At 42.8% G+C, this 21,561-nt stretch overlaps 1 protein-coding gene across 4 annotated transcripts in view; it reads right to left on the reverse strand.

Moving 5' to 3' along the window:
• The window catches only part of mark3b (MAP/microtubule affinity-regulating kinase 3b), a 195,627-nt gene that overhangs the window by 140,513 nt on the left and 33,553 nt on the right, over window positions 1-21,561 (reverse strand). For all 4 annotated transcript variants that reach the window (XM_060917734.1, XM_060917733.1, XM_060917737.1 and 1 more), the window contains exons 2-3: window positions 18,158-18,346; window positions 14,546-14,599 (exon numbers count right to left, since the gene is read on the reverse strand). In XM_060917734.1, coding sequence (XP_060773717.1) covers window positions 14,546-14,599; window positions 18,158-18,346 — 243 coding nt within the window. The remainder of the gene's footprint in view (window positions 1-14,545; window positions 14,600-18,157; window positions 18,347-21,561) is intronic.

Below are 21,561 nucleotides of genomic sequence, written 5' to 3' on the forward strand. Positions count from 1 at the left end.
AATCTATTCGGCAATGCATCGCAATGCGGGGCATGGACGATTCAGCATCGATTTGGCAACATGCCAGATCGATTCAGCGTATTTAAAAAAAAAAAAAAAAGCTTCCGTGGGCATTTCCGGAGCAACATCACAGACATGCGCAGTCTGTAGCTGCACGCCAGTCGAGAGAGCACTAGCTTAGCAAGATGGCTGAGGCGGAGGAAGAGGACTGCCAGAGACAGGTTATTATTAACGCACCCAAAGCTTGGAAAGCTGACATCTGGGCACATTTTGGATTCTACGAGGTTGATGGGAAAGTAGACAAGACCTGTGTATAAAAAAAAAGAAAGATCTGGTCTCATTCAAAGCACTAAAAAGCTGTAATTTGTTTTCTTTTTCATATTTGAAACTCTAACATTCAATTTTATTTTGTTTAAAACAGGAGTGATACACACAACAGCCAATAAAATGTTGTTCAGTATCTGACTGCTTGTATTGCCTCATGACTACTGAAAAATTTGCCTTGCTTTCAGTAAAATTTTAACGCATCACAATGCATCGTAGAATCGGATTGAATCGAATCGAATCGTTACCCTCCGAATCGTAATCGAATTGAATCGTGAGGGCTGTGCCAATGCACACCCCTAGTGGTGTAGTGGTTAGCACGGTCGCCTCACAGCAAGAAGGTTCCGGGCTCGAGAGCAGTGGCCGGCGAGGGCCTTTCTGTGTAGAGTTTGCATGTTCTCCCCGTGTCTGCGTGGGTTTCCTCCGGGTGCTCTGGTTTCCCCCACAGTCCAAAGACATGCAGTTAGGTTGATGTGGGGCGGTCTTGGGCTGAGGTGCCCTTGAGCGAGGTACCTGACCCCTGACTGCTCCCCGGGCGCTTTGGTGTGGCTGCCCACTGCTCTGTGTGTGCGCGTGTGTTCACTGCTTCAGATGGGTTAACTGCAGAGGATGAATTTCACTGTGCTTGAAGTGTGCATGTGACAAATAAAGGTTTCTTCTTCTTCTTAAATGAGAGAGGAGATACAATTCTAGGTCAGAAGAAAATGTGTTAAGTCGACCCAATTAATAATTTGTTAATACAACGAACAAGTGTTGTGCAGAAGGTCGAGTTCTTTCAAATCAAACAATCAGAACTGAAATCCACTGAGAGGAGACACGATTTAACTGAAAATAAACGAAGCTGTAAACAAATTTGTTTACAACAAGAAAAGCAAAACAACAAAACGACCAAGTTTTGTTCCCTGACGGAAGATCGACCCAAATCACCGATCAGAACTGAAATTGGGTGAGAACCGCGAGAGAAGATGCAATTCTAATGAGAAGTCCCAAAATTCATGAAGTTGACCTAATTAGCAGTTTGTTAGCAAAAAAATTGACAAGACAATGACCGAGGGTTGTACAGAAGGACCAGTTTTTTTCAAACACAGCTGAAATCCATTGAGAACTGAAGGAGATACGGTTTAACTGAAAATAAACAAAAAGTTGTAAACAAATTGCTTACAACAGGAAAATCAACCAACCAACCAAGTTCCTCAATGGAAGATCTACCCAAAACATCAATCAGAACTGGAATCTGATGAGAAATGAGAGAGGAGATAAAGTCTAGTGAGAGAACTGGAAAATTCGTTAATTTGGCCTAATTAACTTGTTAGCAAAAAAAAAAAGTTGACAAAACAACGACCAAGTTTCGTGCGGAGTGATGAGTTCTTTCAAAGAAAACAAACAATCGGAACGGAAAGCCACGGAGAACTGGTGGAGGAGATACGGTTGAACTGAACTGTGGACGACACGCCATGGCAACAGCCTTATTGCCAGATGGACTAATAATCACCCTCACCATTTTTAAAATCTCGATATCATGATGGAGTTGTCCTCGAATGAAAACCCATACAGGTCTCCATCATTCAGAGGTCAAATCATTACACGGTATTCAGGGATGAGAGTGGCTTGTGATGAAAAAATCTGAAAAATTAGCCGGGGGTCTGGGGGCGAAGCCCCAGTGGGGGCCCAGGGGGCGAAGCGCCCGGGAGCTCATGGATTTGAGAGATTTTTTTACCCTAAAAACCATTTATTTTATCATCAAAATTTTACAAATGTTGTTGAAATACCATACCCTGTTTGCTTACAAAATTGACACTTATACAAAAGTAGAACTCAAGTACATACATTACTTAAACTTTCATTTGATAAAGATCAATTACACCTATGTAAAGGAAACATTGACGTAGGCCTTTTGTGATAAATTTTGCATATATACATTCCAGGTGAGCACCAACCCAACATGATACTTCAAATTTGCTGCTCTAAATCCAAACTAAGGGCGTATTCACACCTACGTTGTTTGGTCCGGACCAAACGACTAAACGAACCAAATTTCCCTTGGTCCGGACCTTTTGGGTTGGTCTGAATACAAACCACTGAACTCTGGTCCGGACCAAACAAGCGGACCGAGACCGAGCTGCAAGCTCGGACTCGGTCCGGACCAAAGGAACCCTGGTGCGGATCTTTTGGAGGTGTGAAAGCAGACCGGACCTAATCCGACAGTTTTGCTTTTTTGTACCTCGGGAGCTTCCGTCGTTTGTCAAGCATTATGGGAAACAGTCTTGACACTCCACCGCAAAGTGCAAACACTGTTTCGGTTGTCAAGGGTCGTTCAGTCACCAGTGGTAGGCGAGTACAAAAAATGAGTAGGGGGCAAACGTGGGCCGAGGAAGAACCGCGTACCCTTGTGGATATATGGGCAGATGTCCACATATCTGAGCTTTTGGAGAAAACACACAAAAATGCCGACGTGTTTGCTGTATTTAGTGAGAAAATGAAGGAGAAGGGGTTCACGCGCTCCCCAGAACAATGTCGGCTAAAAGTGAAGAAACTCCGTCAGACCTACATTAAAATCAGGGACATTCTTTCAAAAAGTGGCGGTGCTAGCGACGCAAAAAAGAAATTCATCTATTGCGTGAAGAGCCAGAACTGTCACAACGTGATGTGCGCTCATCAGCGCTATCCTCCGTAGCCGCCTTGCCCTTTGTCGCCGTCGTTGATAAATTACTTGTACAACAGCATAGTAATCGCACAATTGTGAAAACAGTAAAAACTGGAAAAAAACATATAGCTTTGATGACATTAAAAAGAATAACAGCACGGAAAGCCTCCATGACTACTTTTGAACTTAACGCTTTGTGCGCGTGTCGTCTCTGACCAGTAGCTGAACGACCTCAGGGCACGTGGCTTTGTTGACAGATTTTGGTCCGCTTACTAAAATGTACAGTGTGAAAGCAAACCGCACCAAAATGGGAAAAAAAAAAAAAAAACATTTGGTTCGGACCAAAGCGAGTGAACTATCGAACTATCCTGGTCTGAATACACCCTAAGGTAACACATTCACTGTTATATTAAATAATGGTTTATATGATTTATGAATACATTTTTCCTTTGGTTCTATAAAGTGTTTATATACAATATATACAACTATTTGCGGGCGGCACGGTGGTGTAGTGGTTAGCGCTGTCGCCTCACAGCAAGAAGGTCCTGGGTTCGAGCCCCGGGGCCGGCGAGGGCCTTTCTGTGTGGAGTTTGCATGTTCTCCCCGTGTCCGCGTGGGTTTCCTCCGGGTGCTCCGGTTTCCCCCACAGTCCAAAGACATGCAGGTTAGGTTAACTGGTGACTCTAAATTGAGCGTAGGTGTGAATGTGAGTGTGAATGGTTGTCTGTGTCTATGTGTCAGCCCTGTGATGACTTGGCGACTTGTCCAGGGTGTACCCCGCCTTTCGCCCGTAGTCAGCTGGGATAGGCTCCAGCTTGCCTGCGACCCTGTAGAAGGATAAAGCGGCTAGAGATAAATGAGATGAGACAACTACTTGCAGTTTCATGGTGCAGAAAATTTATTTCTTCTTTATTTTGAGCTTTTTAGCAAGAGCTAAAAGCTTGTTGGTCCTCTCCCTCTTTTTAGCCAACTCCTCTTGATTTTTCACATGCTCCAGCCTTGCTTTCTTTTGCTCCCTTTTGAGTTTAAACAGGGATGCAAACGGCGCGCCTTTTAGCGGATGCTGCCTTTTTCACGGCTGAATCGTGCAAAGATCCGATTTTTTTTTTAGGGGGGGGCATTGGAGTGTCTGAATAATTTCATCAGAGTAAATTCTGTATGCTCAAAGGAAAGCAATCGGATCTGCACGATTCAGCCGTGAAAAAGTCGGCATCTGCGCCTTTAGTTTGCGTGGAGAGATCTGATCTGCAGTAACATGCATTGTTGGCTACAGACCGAAACATACTTTCAGAATGCACTGGCCAAGTCAGGACTAAACTCCATGTGCCTTCTAATAATAATTAAAAAAAAAAAAAAAAAAAAAAAACACAATAGTAATTTGTAAGCTAAAAAGCCTGTGTCTACACTTTTTTCTTTCGCCGAGTGGCAGCTGTGTTCAACTGGGGCGGGACATGACTGAATGGGTGTTTCTGATTCGTCAGCTGTCTTTAACTGGGGCGGGAGGGCGGGACATGACTGAATGGGTGTTTCTGATTCGTCAGCTGTCGTCCTTACACCGCATGGCACGCCCCAAGCGTTTACAACACAGAATTCCAAGTCCTCCGTTCTAAAATCAACCACCGGTCAAACGGTCATCGGTTAACATCCCTATACCCTACCCCCCTAAAATTCTCTCGACGGATTTGCAACAATATACATGTCAAACTATACGGAATGTCCGTATTTCATACGGATTTGATTCAATAAACGTAGTATGCGGGCGTATAAATAAAGTTATACGGATTCTTTAAAAAAAAAACTTCAATATTTAGAGTTATAATCAATTCCCACGATGATAAAAGAGCGCATAACATTTACAAACGTACTGTACACTACAGAAAGCACAAACAGCCAGTAAAGAGTCTTATGAAATCGCGCGTTATCTTGTGGTAGCGAGACTTCGTTCCACTTTTGATCATGCGCACACCGCATTGCGAGAATCCCACCAACCGTGAAGTCATAGACATATAAACAGACGCCGCCTTCTGCGTAGAATCATACGTCATCCTCGCCGCCATATTGGATGGGGCAAAGTGGAGATTCTTCACCCGTCTCTGGTACAGCGTCTAGACAGTAGCCGAGAATAAAGATGCCTCATTCATGTGCTGCGTTTAACTGTACCAACAGGTTTACCGTCCAAACAAGATCACATGGGATTACCTTTCACAGGTGAGACTGGAAAAATACTTTTCATTGTATTTGGTCATTATAAGGGTCAGTCCATGAAATGTTACTTTTCATTGGTCCGGGTTTACATAATCATTTCATCTTTAATTTCCATGATTTAAAGAAATATTTAGCAGATTATCCATAAATATTGTTTGAAGAAATAAAATAAATAAAAAAATGAAGTTTTCTTTTGAATTAAAGAAATGTGAAACATTTTCTTCCCGTGACTGGACACAGATGACGCGTTTTGTGAGACATGGAATATTTGCTGACTTTGAGCTTAAATAAACCATTACTTTCTCAGAATTTCAATAAAATTAGTTTCATGGTACTTGCAATTTAGTTTTACACTCACATAATAAAGTTAAGAAGGTTCTATAAACTTTTTAGCTTCGAATTCATCCACTAAAAATAGGTTGTGAACGTAACATTGTGGTGTCCTACCGTGTTACGTTAGAAACCAGGCTTATAAAAAATGATAAAACGAGTTGAAATCATGATTGATGTTTTTAATATAAGAGTGATTCCACGCTTATGGGTACTGAAATGGGGACATGAACTTATTCACCTAAAACCATTTCTTTTTTTACCATCAGGTCACAAAACATGTAATCTTTAATGAATGATATGTTAAAAGATAACTAATTTTCTGAGATGTAATAAAAACATATTTATATGCCAAAGTCAAGCCTATGAGTTCCAAAATGATGTCTGTTACATTACTTCTGTTACGATTGTCCATCTCGCGTCTGTTACAAATTAATTACAATCTAGCTATACACCATGTTAATCTTATTGAAAGAATGTGTATGTTTATTCTACTACACATGTTTATTAATTATATTTGCTAAAACATCACCTTCCTATGTTTCAAAAAGTAATTCTACATTGTTAAAATTGAGAATATATATGTCCACAACACTTCTGTTACGTTCTGACTTTGGCATATAAATATGTTTTTATTACATCTCAGAAAATTAAAGTCATCTTTTAACATATCATTCATTAAAGATTACATGTTTTGTGACCTGATGGTAAAAAAAAGAAATGGTTTTAGGTGAATTTTTAAAAATAAGTTCATGTCCCCATTTCAGTACCCATAAGCGTGGAATCACTCATAAAAGAAGAATATACTATAAAACGATGTAGGTAGAAAGAAATTTAAACAAACGGCAATAAAAAATTATCGATGTTTTTTCTCACATCCTAACTTAGCGTCCACTCACTTCCTGGTTCGTTCACAACCTGCGAGACCTATTTACTCAATCTAGGTCAGCTGAACTGATGCGAGATAACTTCTCGCGGGATCTCACACACCACAACACGTGCTCTCGTCGCTATCAATGGCATCAAAATGGCGGCCAGCAAGAGCAGGTAGGTGATATTATCAGCGTGTCCAGCAAAGTTACGCTTAAAACCGTGTTGCGTTCGACTGACAGTTGGTGATATTATGTGATAAGGAAGTCTACTATGTTATTGTGACTTGTATAACACGAGGATGAAACTGTTTCCTGTTAATGACTGTTATTGTTCAAATCTTAGAGATTTTATGAAGTTTGCGAAATACTGGTATTTCATATTTTCAGTGTTTATGATGTTGAACTAATATTTCTAATGAATTCTTATTCAGTGTTAATGTTTAAAGTAAGCAAATTATCAATATTTTTCCTTTATTTTTAAAAGCTTGTTCGTGTCCTTGTTACATTAGCAACCGGGTAAATATTTATGGATTATATCATACATTGTAGAGCAGGAGTTATCTTAACAACTATGTTGTATTTTCTTATATGGTCAATGCTTCATGGAAATAAAAGTTGTTTTCAGTTGTAAATTGTTTTAAGTGACTCCCTCTGTGTCACATTTTGGTAACCCCATTTCATGGACTGACCCATAACGTAATTTTACGAACAGATTTTCTGACTTTGTGGCCAATATGAAGTCTCGCGCATAATAGCTGCTCGGTGAAACCTGTCTCCAAACAACGAAGTATTTCCTTCGTAACTACGCTGATAACACTGTGTTTTTGTCAAACATTGGAGCTTTGTATTCATTCTGAAGGTTTATTGTTATTAATATTGAATAAAAAGTAACTGGGATATCTCATCTCATTATCTGTAGCCGCTTTATCCTGTTCTACAGGGTCACAGGCAAGCTGGAGCCTATCCCAGCTGACTACGGGCGAAAGGCGGGGTACACCCTGGACAAGTCGACAGGTCATCGCAGGGCTGAGACATAGACACAGACAACCATTCACACTCACATTCACACAATTTAGGTCAATTTAGAGTCACCAGTTAACCTAACCTGCATGTCTTTGGACTGTGGGGGAAACCGGAGCACCCGGAGGAAACCCACGCGGACACGGGGAGAACATGCAAACTCCACACAGAAAGGCCCTCGCCGGCCCCGGGGCTCGAACCCAGGACCTTCTTGCTGTGAGGCGACAGCGCTAACCACTACACCACCGTGCCGCCCTAACTGGGATATATCATTGTTAATTATCATTCACATTTTAGGTAAATAATTTTAATTTGCATATTATACGGATTTTATAAGGGAAATACGGATTTTGGAGGTTGGTTATACAGGTTTGATTGACCAAAGGTTGACATGTATGCAACAATATAAAAAAAAAAGGTCAATTTTGACTGAAAAAAAAGCAGAAAACTCTCATCCCTGGGTATTGATTAAAAAAATAAATAAAAATAGAGCCGGCCTAATACAAGAGTCTGTGGGTGCTGTACACATGTATGAGGTCACTGCCAGAAGAGCCATTGGCCCAGATACAGAAAGGCTGTGTGCGCAAGTAATCCATCAATATTAAGAGATTTGTGTCCTTCCACTCCAAAGCAGGAAGTTACCCAATAGAGAGGTCACTTTGCAAGAACAAAACACTCAGCACCTGCTTAACAAAAACCCTCCCTGCTTGTGCTACAGCAGTATTTCTGCATGCCTGGAGTCAGCCTTTGGTGTTTTGATGCAAATCTGGCTTTGTGAGCTTCTAGGATACAAACAACTCCTAAATCATCTGGGATGACTGATGGGGATCATCTCCACCCACACGGTTCCACCAACGCGGTCCGTCTACACGCAACGATTATGTTCAACAGCCAGCTGCTGCCGAGTGCTCACGGTTTTTCCCAAAACCACCACCACAGGTGGCCTGATCTGATTAGAAAGTGGAGGATTCTAAATGAAGAGGCAGAACTCGAGGTACAGGCACTCCTCCCACACCTACCAATTGCATAAGAGCAGACGGAAATAGTGTCAGAGACAGACTAGAGCGAGCAGCTGTGAGTGAGTGGATCAGGCGAGCTCTCTGTCTGAGAGACGGTGCCTTAGAGGGGGGAAAAAAAAGTGCCGGATTTCGGAATTCCACTACATGGTCAAAAGTTTGTGGACACCTGCCCGTCGCAATTCCGCTTTTTGAATCCCTCATTCGCCGTCATCTTCACAGAAGGCTTCACGCTATATTTGAGCGTAGCTGTGGGGATTTGTGTTCATTCAGAAACAGGAGCATTAGTGAGGTCAGGTGCTGATGTTGGAATAGGAGGCCTGGGGTGCAGACAGTGTTCCAGTTCGTCCCTAACGCGTTGAGGTCAGGTCTCGTTGCAGGACACTCGAGGTCTTCCACTCCAACGTTGTTTTCATGGACGAAGCTTTGTGCATGGTCGTGCTGGAAGAGGTTTGGGAAATTTTAATGCTGCAGCATACAAAGCTTTCGGATACGACTGTTTAGGGTGGCACAGTGGTGTAGTGGTTAGCACTGTCGCCTCACAGCAAGAAGGTTCTGGGTTTGAACCTCCCAGCCAACGGGGGCCTCTCTGTGTGGAGTTTGCATGTTCTCTCCATGTCTGCATGGCTTTCCTCCAGGTGCTCCAGTTCCCTCCCCCACCCCCAAAGACATGCAGATTAGGTAAAAATACCCAGCCACTGGGGTTGCACAAGCCAGTGCATACTTGGTGCCAGTCCCAAACCTGGAGAGATTGGGGAAGGCTGTGTCAGGAAAGGCATCTGGTGTAAAAATCTATGCCAAAGCAAAGGGGTTGAAAAATCAGTTGGGGCTTGGCCCTGTATTCTTCTCCGGTCATGAACTATGTGACAAATAAATTAAATTCAAGTTTGCTTCCAACTTTAACCGGCGAGTGGCCTAGTGGTTAGCGTGTCCGCCTCTCGATCGGGAGATCGCAAATTCTATTCACGGTCGGGTCATACCAAAGACAATCATAAAAATGGCATCTGGCAAGGCACGCTGCAATACAGATGCGAGTGGGGAGTCAAACTGGCAGTTACCAGAGGACTAGCCCCCCACTGTAACCCTAGCTATGTAATATAGGAGAGAGGCTGAGGGTTACGAAACTGAGATTGGCACCGCCAAACGCACCACAAATGGTGCGGGAAGTACTTCGACTTCCAACTTTGTAGCAACCACAAATAGGTGTGATGGTCAGGTGTCCACAAACTTTTGGTCATACAGTGTACATCTCATCTCATTATCTCTAGCCGCTTTATCCTGTTCTACAGGGTCGCAGGCAAGCTGGAGCCTATCCCAGCTGACTACGGGCGAAAGGCGGGGTACACCCTGGACAAGTCGCCAGGTCATCACAGGGCTGACACATAGACACAGACAACCATTCACACTCACATTCACACCTACGGTCAATTTAGAGTCACCAGTTAACCTAACCTGCATGTCTTTGGACTGTGGGGGAAACCGGAGCACCCGGAGGAAACCCACGTGGGCACGGGGAGAACATGCAAACTCCGCACAGAAAGGCCCTCGCCGGCCACAGGGCTCGAACCCGGACCTTCTTGCTGTGAGGCGACAGCGCTAACCACTACACCACCGTGCCGCCCACAGTGTAGATATAACTTCTTATTCTAGTCCCACTTTCTGCATTCATTAAAACTGTTTATGAACACTGCAGTATACCGTCATAAAAAAAAAAAAAGCGGAAGTCTCAAAGCGTTCCACCTAAAGGACACCAACTGTCTACATGACTCGTCAAAATGTCACACACCAGTCTGAAACACTCAAGAACCGCCTCTGGTAGGTTTATTATTTTGATCTTACTGGTACAATCCTTAAAAAGTTACTGGTAAAAAAATAATAATAATCATAACTTATTGCCCTAACAGTAGAAGTGGACATTTTCAGGCGAGTAGCTTTTTTTTTCCTTTTTTTTTTTTTTAAAACAACCATTCCTTGACTGAGAAGTTTGTTGACCTTCATAAATCATTTGGTTTGTGTTCTCTCTCATCTTCCCCATATTGGTGGATAACTAATGCTGGGCATACACTGTGCGATTTTTGGCCCGATTTTGACACGATTTTCACTCCCGTGACTATTTTGGAGATCGGGCCGAGTTTTGGCTCAATCGTGCGTCTCGGATCGTGTAGTATACATGGGGTAACGACAAGCGATTAAGGGCCTCTGCATGCTCTTGCGACAAGGCTTTCGCAGATAGCTTTTCGCAGACAGTTGTAATTTATCGTTGAGCGGGGAGTAATAGGCGTGCGCGATGTTATTCACCGCCACAACGCAAGGGGGCGCGAAGTCGCGAAATCGCTAGGAGTAGTTGGTGGGTGTGGTTAGTGGAGTGTTTATCCTCCGGTTACTTATAATGACTAGAACTGGAGTCGTATAGATGTACGTACTCCCTCACTTCCTCGATCAACCGCTCTTCGTGCTGCTCCATCTTCGCTCGTGTTTTTAAAAATGGCGGTCGTGAAAACAAAAACCGGGAAAGTAGGGAAGCGGAAGTGCGTGTACAGCGGATGTAGAGTGGACCAATCAGAGCCCTCTTGTCTGCGACGCTGTCTGCGAGGCTTCTGCGGTGGTCACAATTTTTGGGAGGTGCGCGCAGAGCGTCTGCGAAGGTGGGGGGGCTACGCGGACGCTATCTGCAACGCTATCTGCGAGGACTGGGTTGTCAGCATAAATTGGCCTTAACACCTCACGACCTCCTCCCGATCGATCGGATGAAAATCAAACCCGTTTGAAATCCTGAGCATCGCATCGTATAGTGTGAGAACAGGAATCGTAAGCTGCGTGCTGTTTACCCCGCGATTCACTCGTACAGTGTGAGCAGCGGCTGAATACCGCGATTGAAAAAAATCGCACAGTGTATGCCCAGCTTAAGGGAATTTGGTCTCTGCATCACCTCATACTTGTACCCCAGTTAATCAGGAAGTCATGGATTACAGCTTGAAAGCTCCTACACACTCCAATCAACTCAAACATGTACAACTTGAATAGGAAACACGTTTCCGTTAGTTACACTGTATTCACTAGAATTTTCAGGGATGCCAATGTGGGAGGTTTTGTTGTTGTTGTAGAAAATATTTCTTGAGGAGGTTTGTTTTTCTCTGAATAAATTTTTCAAATCAAGGTTGGATTCTTCTCATTTTTTCCCCCCCACTGTGAGATGAAGCTCCTTCACCAAAGGGTGGATTGTTTCAAACCCCTACAACAATAGTGGAGGGCACTGTAAGCTTGGATTCACTGCCAAATACCGTACGTCGTCAGCTTGAATAAGTAAAAGACCACCAACAACCTTCAACAGTATCATCAAACCAGCCATGTTTGACATTTGTTTTGGCCCAAACATGTATTTACTGCAGATTCCTATTACCGTAGCAACATATTACTGCAGATTTTTTTTTTTTAAAGACAGCTCTAACAAATGATTGTCCCCATCTACCCTAAGCTGTACTAATTCAGCTGTGGAAGGGTTGAACTTGTGGGCATCAACCGCACCCAGTGCCACAAGCTGTCACCGTGTCCATGAATGGAAAACAAATAAAATCAATTGTGTGGAAAAACAAGTGTGAGTTAATTAAAAGGAGACAGCACATCAGCGTAAAGGAACATTGATCAACCTCAATGTGATCTCGAAAGCCGAATCAGCGAGATGCTACAAAAAGACAGCGCTACTAGTCACGGAGCTTCAGTAAGCAATACGTGAACGGACAGCAGCAGACCTTGAGAAGCTCTCATACCCCTTTTCCACCAAATCAGTTCCAGGGCTGGTTCGGGGCCAGTACTGGTGCTGGTTCACAACTCGTTCAACTTGCGAGCCAGCTGAGAACCAGTTTGCTTTTCCATCACTCGTGGTGCTAAGGGAAGCCACGTCATTACGTCGCTGTATACCAGTGGCGGCTGCTGGTTTTTAAAACAGGGGAAGCCCATTTTACGCATTCATCGTAAAACCTGTAGGCCGGATATCAAAGCATAGAAAGGTGTGCCCCATTAGCACAGTGAACTAGACAACCCTACCTAGTGGCAGAAAGTATTTTTGCTTGTACATTTCATGTTATAGTCTGGCTTGCCAGGCTAGTGCCTCATATCCTTAATCAAAAATATCAAACATCCAAAAATCACTGGCTATTCAACGAAGAGCCTTGAACATCATACCCTGATATGCAACACAGAGTCTTTAACACAACACCCAGCTGTGCAACACATCCTTGAACATCTTCTGCAACACAGTCTGGAAATTCATAACCAGGTAGGCTATGCAACACACAGAACCTTGAATATTATACCCAGGTATAACCTATAACACAGAGCCCACCATTCTCTTAACATTACTGAACAATATACACACTTCAGATTCATGAACATGAACACTATTTATACACAAATTCTGCCCTCTGCTCCTTTTCCAGAAAATGGTCTGTGACCCTGTCATACCAGCTGGTTGTGCTTTCCAGAGACTTCACCAATTTCTGTTAGCAGCTAGCACTGCAGATCCCAATAAGGCTCAGGCTAGCCTACAACCAGATTGAACTACAAATGAAATAAACGAGTGAATTCGCGAATGATCAAACTGATAGAATGGATGAAAGTTAACGGAGCACAACGAGTAATATTTACATTTATTTACAGAGTAATGTACAGAGACATCAATGAGAAGAAACGTTTATATGAAAAGAAAGTCGGACAGCACTGTGGCACACGACTACACTTTCTCGACATCCGCTGAGGACTGACTGATCATACTTCCGTGTTCCTCGCCGAAGTACCGCCCTCCTCATGTCTTTCAAACACCACCTCCAATAATCCTTCATCAGCCCGGCTTCTTGTCCCTCCCACTGTCTCGTTTAGTCCCAGAGAAGCCCGGCTTCCCTGGAAGTGACGATTTTGTTGATTTTAACCAATAACAACTAGCCGAAATTGGCTGTTCAGAGCCGTCTCGTAGACTGCAGCGGATACCCGGCTGCCAGTCAGTGTTGCCAGATACTGCTGATGTTTTCCATCCCAAAATGTGTTCAAAACCCGCCAAAATGCACTTAAAACCGCCCAATCTGGCAACACTGCTGCCAGTCCATAGAGCCCATTGAAATAAGAAAGGTTACAGCCTGGCAGCAAAGGTGATTCTTGTAGCGAACTGCAAGTTCGTCAGACATCACTCAAATAAGTTACAGGATAGTCATGAACATAAATACAATCTTGGGCATATATTATGTTATGCAAGTTATTGTTTTAATGAGAATTCAACGTTGTAGACGCCGCAGTTTGGGGAGAGAATTTTAGGGGAAGTTCGGCTTCCCTTGTTGTCTCTGAGAAATCGCCCCTGCTGTATACGTCAGTTACGTCGCTACGTTTGCATAAACCTTGGCACGAATATCAACGCAACAACACTGAAGAAGCAGCAGCAGCAACAACAATAATGGATGACTTCGCGTTTGTACAGCTGCTGCTTCTCATCGCTTAAAAATGGCAATCTTTCGCGGTCTTGTTATTGTTGTTGGTCTTAACAACTCCGCCCCCCCGCTGACGTAAGCGGTTCTTTCCTCTGGCCCAGCAGAGAGTTGGTGCTAGCCTGGAACCGGTTTTTCTGGCCCCAGAGCCAGTTCTTTGTCAGTGGAAACAGAAAACCCGGTTCCAAACTAAGCACTGGCCCCGAACCAGCCCTGGAACTGCTTTGGTGGAAAAGGGGCATCAGAGTAAAAGCCTCATCTTCAGCCCCGTCTAAGCGCTCTGCTTTCTGTATAGACGCGTGCGCCATTATTACTCATGACACTCGTCTGGATTTCTCCACTCCTGCTATTATTCGTTGCCTCGGACGCTCTCCGTCAGTCGTCACTTACCCGTCACCATACCCGATTTGGCACTGAAAAGCTTTGGGTTCGGTTAGCTAGTGCTAAAGAGGCTCGGGCTACTACTGCGGTAAAACTGAACCATTTTGGATCTACCACAATGCCCTTCAATGCACGAATAACACAAATCTCAGGGGTAAAACAAAAGCAGAGGATAGATTTTCCCCCCACAAAAAAAAAAAAAACGTATAAACTGGGAAAAGGACGGATATATGAGAGAGAGAGAATAAATATTACTACTCAGGAGAAATCCAAAATATTTACCTTTTGGAGACTGGTCGGATTGAGCTGTGTCTTATCAATAATTTTTATGGCCACCTGCAGCAAAGGAAAAAGACAAATTAGATTTCACCGACCCTGCTGCTCACGGGGGAATAGCACTGAACTAAAACGACAAAGTGAAAGAGACTTCAGAATTACTGTGGCGAATGCTTAATACGAGGTGTGACAATTCCGTTTGGTTTTTTTTCACGATTTTAACCTTCTGATTCGATTCGAGTCACGATTCAGGGGTTTTTTTTGTCCTCTATTTTATAACTGATGCAAATCACTGTCAATATTCTGTTAACTGTCAGCCTTGAAAATGTAGAGCAATTAAAAAATAAAAAAAGGGTTGCCTTTGTAGTTTTTATTCAGACTCCAATCACTTTGAATGCAACTATGAACCATCACAGTTCAGCCGTTCTTGGCACACTTTAAATTTTCAAACTGCAAAACACTAACAACAACAAAAAAAAGCAATGAAAACTTCATGGCTTTTGTCTAAATCTTTTAAAAAAAACCACAAGATCAACTGTGAGCTACTGCTGACTTACGTACCCCCCCCTCACTCTCGCTTATACCAGAATGCAAGCAATCGAAGGAAGAGGACACTTATGAACGCTGACTTCAACAAATAATTAACCCTGAAACAATTAGTATTTTATTAGTAGTATCATTAGTATTATACAGACATTCACATCAAATAATAATTGGTATCATACATGATCATTTTAAATTATTTCTTTGTTCTATGATGGTTATTTGGTTTGGACTGTTCACACATGTTCGAAATAAAGATTTCAATTTCAAAAACAAGTAAAGAGCAGTGGATTTCAAATAGCATCCTGGTAAACTGTCATTTTGAAAGGGCGTCAAAATCCGCTGTGTTTCGTAAATACGTTGTCAGTAAACAGGAAGTTGTTTACCAACTGAGTATACTTATGAAATGCATAGCGTGGATTTACAAAGTTTTCGTAACACTTTTCTCAGCAACTACAAATCACAACTGCTTGATATTTGGTACCGAGCTTCAGCTTGGGGTTCTATACCGTGTTCACATCTGTCGCACACCAACTTCCTGTTTACCCACTGAATGCATTTACTAAAATTTCCTAACCTTTTTCTTATGGAATCAATTTTGTGCCAATGTTCATACAATACTTTTGAAATATCAAACAAAAAGATATCAAAATTAAAAAAAAAAAAAAAAAGTCAAATTTTTTTAGCCTGGCAAACAAATTATTCGTGTAATCGTGCAAAATATCAGTCTATTACTCTTCAGAAACCTTTTATTTTTGTTCCGCGTCTTTCTCAGTTTTGTCTGACGTAATTTATTTTGGTTGCGATTCCAACTTTCTCGTTTGCGCTCCCTGACTTTTTGCTTGCAGTTTTGGCACAAACTTGACGTGTGGGTGGGCTGTCCAGGAATGCATTCCCATTGGCTAACTTGTGTTTGACTGACAGCTACGCTCAGCCATTCCCTACTCGGACTCTGGCGGACTGCTTGACGAGTGACCGATCCATTGACGGTAAACAAGGATCGAGTGGACTTCAGTGGCGACTACGATATTGAATTAATTCAACAAAGTGTAAGTACGGGACAAATGTGTTGTATGTGTTGCAGAAGTGCACATTATGCAGGTGTTTCGTGGCAAGTCAAATGTTAGACTTAGCTCCACTACCCAATATAATAGCTGTCTTGCTAACGTTAAACACGCCTGCATAATGTGTACTACTGCAACACATTTGTCCCGTACTTAGACTTTGTTGAATTAATTCAGTTTCATAGTCGCCACTGAAGTCCACTCCATCCTTGTTTGATCCTTGTCAATGGATCGGTCACTCGTCAAACAGTCCGCCAGAATCCGAGTAGGGAATGGCTGAGCGTAGCTGTCAGTCAAACACAAGTTAGCCAATGGGAATGCATTCCTGGACAGCCCACCCACACGTCAAGTTTGTGCCAAAACTGCAAGCAGAAAAGTCAGGGAGCGCAAATGAGAAAGCTGGAATTGCAACCAAAATAAATTACGTCAAACAAAACTGAGAAAGACGCGGAACAAAAATAAAAGGTTTCTGAAGAGTAATAGACTGATATTTTGCACGATTACACGAATAATTTGTTTGCCAGGCTAAAAAAATTGACTTTTTTTTGATTTATCGTTTTTGTTATTTCAAAAAAAAGTATTGTACGAACATTTTGGCACAAAATTGATTCCATATTTTCTCAGCAACCACAAATCGTAGCCACTTGGTACCGTGTGTACCGTTTTCAGGTCTGTCGCACATCGACTTCCTGTTTACCAACAGAGTGTACTTATGAAACACATAGCGTGGATTTACAAAATTTTCGTAACACTTTTCTCAGCAACTACAAATCACAGCTGCGTGATATTTGGCACCGAGCTTCAGCTTGGGGTTCTATACCGTCTGTACCGTTTTCAGGTCTGTCGCACATCAACTTCCTGTTTACTGACAATGTAATTACGAAACAGAGTGGATTTTGATGCCATTTCAAAAATGACAGTGTACCAGGATGCTATTTGAAATCCCTGGGGAGAACACCGCTCTTTACTTGTTTTTGAAATTTAAAATTTGAAATTGAAATCTTTATTTCGAACATGTGTGAACAGTGAACAGTCAAAACAAAACCAAAAACAAACTACACCATAATCATAGAAAAAAATTAATAAAATAAAAAGAATATATATAAACGACTAATTTTACTACTAATTAACTAATAATAATAAAAATGAACTTAAACATGTTCAAAAAGGAGTAGGAAGAAGTAAAAACTTATTAACTCCTACCCCCACTCTCTATTTCCATATGATCATGTGCAACAGACGTGAAAACGGTACACACGGTATAGAACCCCAAGCTGAAGCTCGGTACCAAATATCAACACAGTTGCGATTTGTAGTTGCTGAGAAAATGGGCGTTTCGGACGGACGGAGATACGGACGGACAGAGGTAAACCAGTATCCCCCCCCTCGGAGTGGGGGTATAATAATAAACACACAGTCACTTGTGTTAAAGTAAATACCACCTCCTGAGACACAACATTCATTGTCCAGAGAGTGCACAAGGCTCCGGGATTGTAAGAAATGCCACCAAACTGGGCTTTTAAAAATCCCGAGTCGTCCCCCATGTTGTTCACAAAGCAACACGTGAGCTCGCGAGATTGCTATAGCAACAACAAACACGGCTGTGCCCACGTACAGCTCCAGATACTGAATCGAATTAATAATATCAAAATTATACCGCTTGTCGAAATTTGCTATGCATCTCGGGTGACTGGGATGAAATCAGGTATTGTTAGTGAATCGTGACTCGTTAAATTTTAATTGATTTTTGAATCATGGATTGAAATTGAATGTCACACCTCTAACATTAACAGTATTCTACTTTTTTTTTTTTTTTTTTAATCTGATTTTATTTTTAAACCTCAGCTTTTTAATACTCATTGGACCGGACAGTGAGCAAGTGAAGGAAGAAACTGATGAGTGAGAAAGACTGGGAAGAAAAATAAATTGGGGGGGGGGGGGGGGGACAAACCAAACCAGTGAGTCACAGGCAGGATGAAAGCCCACGGGCTGAGCAACGTTTAAACCTCACCTCCCGTCCAGTCAGGATGTGTCGCGCCAGTTTGACCTTGGCGAAGTTGCCTTTGCCGATGGTTTTGAGCAGCCGATAGTTGCCGATATGTGGCTCGTCGGCACATGAGGCGATGGAGTTGCGGCATCGCGCCCCGGAGCGGCTGGATCTCGTTGCGCCATCGTTCCGCCCGTCACTGTGTGAAGTGTGCTGGAGATGCAACACAGACAAAATCGGCGATGGGGTTAAAGGATGTCCTAAAGGTGACACACTGGCAGTTTAAAATCGAACACACACACAAGCTCAAATGTAAAAATACTTTAACCTGAATTGGCGATATTGTACGCAACCATCAATCCAGAATAGGTCAAATCCTCACATTAGCCTCGAGAGTAAAGCAATATCCAAACAGGAAGTAACGTGTTTAACAACATATGGCTCACAACAATGTGCATCACTAATAATTTAATTGGCTAGCTTGTTGTTAAAAAGAAACCGGGAAGCACCCATGGTTTTAGACTTGGAGTGCATATTCTGGACCAATTTCGTGTTTTTTTTTATTTTTTATATGCAAGTATGTCCCTTTACACGCTCATCCAGAAGGGTAATTTTGCACAAGGCCATCTATCTACAGCAGGGGGGAAAAAAAAAAAAGTGTCTGGAAAAATCCCAATGGAGTCTGGAGCCAGATTCGTGACGTTACCTGCGGAAGCGCCAGCAGGCTGTGAGAGCTTTGCACCGTTTCAGTGCACAGCCTGTGTACACCAAGCGCTCCCATTTCTCCCTCACTGTCCGGTCTTTTGGAAAACAATGAGTACTAACCCCATCATGATTGATGTTGCTACACCCTCCTATAGTACGATACATCTGTTAACCATTTTAATAATTACGCAATAACGAAGAAATTTGCAGAAAACCACCAGGTCGTAGGATTCAGAGGGAGGCGTCCCGCACGCGACGTCACGAAAATCGATGTTTGCCAGGAAATCCAAATGCCAAGTTTTTTCAGAGGCGGACCAATTCGCCTCAAATGGCTTGATTTCAACTGAATTTTTCTGGTATTGCGCAAGGTAAAAAAAATTGCACAACAATTTGATGGATATTTGACCAAAGTTTAATATAAAATAGGAGAATTACACCGATCTTGCTCCTGAATTTACCCGTGATATGCACTTTAAATGTAAACACTAAACAAAGCAGCATCTCTTACCTTTACGTGACTTATACTCTAAAGATTTTGGCCTGTTTGTTGATTGAAAAGCAAAATACTTGTATAAAGTGACACAGGTCGGTGTATTAAAAAGATGAATAGTACCCTGGAGAGCTAGAATAACCCCGAGGTACTTGAATCAGATGCTGTATTACCCGCTGCCTCATACCTGTGAAGGAGAATGAGCTGGAAAAACATTGTGCGCTAATGTTTACACTTGGGTACGGAAACGACCGACGTTTATCCTCATTATAATATTATAATGAGCAAGGTCGCAACAAACATGGCGGAACCGGCGGTGACTACGTCATAGTCCGATAGTGACAGATGATGATGCAGGAGTCTCAAATTACTTGAACACCGTCTTTTATTAAAAAAGTTCAAGTTTTCTCAAAGTGAGGAAACATCATGAAACCACTCGTTGCTCACCTGTCCAGCAGGATCTTGGCCAAGTTAGCATCAGATGCCGCGTTTGTTTTTGCCTTTACGGCCCTTCGGGAAAGCTGGCCAGCAAGATTTACTCTGCTTGTCTGGCGTGTTTCTTCCCTCTCTTTTCTGGCACATTTTGCCTCCGACAATGTCAGATACTTCCTTAAAATCGTCTTTTTTTCGTCTCAATTTAGGAGCCTTCGTTCCATCCGCCATGTTTGCTGTGGCGCCATGGTCACGACCTCTGACCCACACATGACTTTTCCAAACTGGCTTCTGAGCAATTCGTCAACAGACCAACACGTGGTTAGTACGTCCCGTATTAGGAAACAAAACGCATTGAAACAAGATGATGCGCACCAGTGATGGGGAGGGGGATCAGCTCAAACAGTTCAGAAAGGGGAGTGGATTCAATTATTCCTGAACCAGCACATCGACCTGCCTCACTTTAAACCTTTAACGCTAACTACAAAGTTTGTTGTTTTGAGGAGGAAAATGAGTCACTTAACTGGCTAGCTTGCTGCCAACTACAACCCCGATTCCAAAAAAGTTGGGACAAAGTACAAATTGTAAATAAAAACGGAATGTAATAATTTACAAATCTCAAAAACTGATATTGTATTCACAATAGAACATAGACAACATATCAAATGTCAAAAGTGAGACATTTTGAAATTTCATGCCAAATATTGGCTCATTTGAAATTTCATGACAGCAACACATCTCAAAAAAGTTGGGACAGGGGCAATAAGAGGCTGGAAAAGTTAAAGGTACAAAAAAGGAACAGCTGGAGGACCAAATTGCAACTCATTAGGTCAATTGGCAATAGGTCATTAACATGACTGGGTATAAAAAGAGCATCTTGGAGTGGCAGCGGCTCTCAGAAGTAAAGATGGGAAGAGGATCACCAATCCCCCTAATTCTGCGCCGACAAATAGTGGAGCAATATCAGAAAGGAGTTCGACAGTGTAAAATTGCAAAGAGTTTGAACATATCATCTACAGTGCATATCATCAAAAGATTCAGAGAATCTGGAAGAATCTGTGCGTAAGGGTCAAGGCTGGAAAACCATACCGGGTGCCCGTGATCTTTGGGCCCTTAGACGGCACTGCATCACATACAGGCAGGTTTTGTGGATTTATGATAATTATGCTTCTTCACCTCATCTCATTATCTCTAGGCGCTTTATCCTGTTCCACAGGGTCGCAGGCAAGCTGGAGCCTATCCCAGCTGACTACGGGTGAAAGGCGGGGTACACCCTGGACAAGTCGCCAGGTCATCACAGGGCTGACACATAGACACAGACAACCATTCACACTCACATTCGCACCTACGGTCAATTTAGAGCCACCAGTTAACCTAACCTGCAGGTCTTTGGTCTGTGGGGGGAAAACGGAGCACCCGGAGGAAACCCACGCGGACACGGGGAGAACATGCAAACTCCACACAGAAAGGCCCTCGCCGGCCACGGGGCTCGAACCCGGACCTTCTTGCTGTGAGGCGACAGCGCTAACCACTACACCACCATGCCGCCGCTGCTTCACCTATTTAAAAAAAAAAAAAACCACACACTGCATTCTGTCCTCTCCAAAATAAAGCTCTGGGCAAGTGGAATTGTTTTTCAGGCAAGTATGTTTTGGGTGCGGCTTGCCCATTGGGCAAGTAAGGCTGGGAGATTTTTTTTTTTTTTTCCCCAAGGACTGCAATAAAAGAAACACCAAGGCATCCACTTTGGTGCTCGAACACACAACGTAGTAAAATTATACAATTCTGAAATCCGACTTTC

The sequence above is a fragment of the Neoarius graeffei genome, chromosome 3, assembly GCF_027579695.1.
Source record: "Neoarius graeffei isolate fNeoGra1 chromosome 3, fNeoGra1.pri, whole genome shotgun sequence".
Taxonomy (NCBI): Eukaryota; Metazoa; Chordata; class Actinopteri; order Siluriformes; family Ariidae; genus Neoarius; species Neoarius graeffei.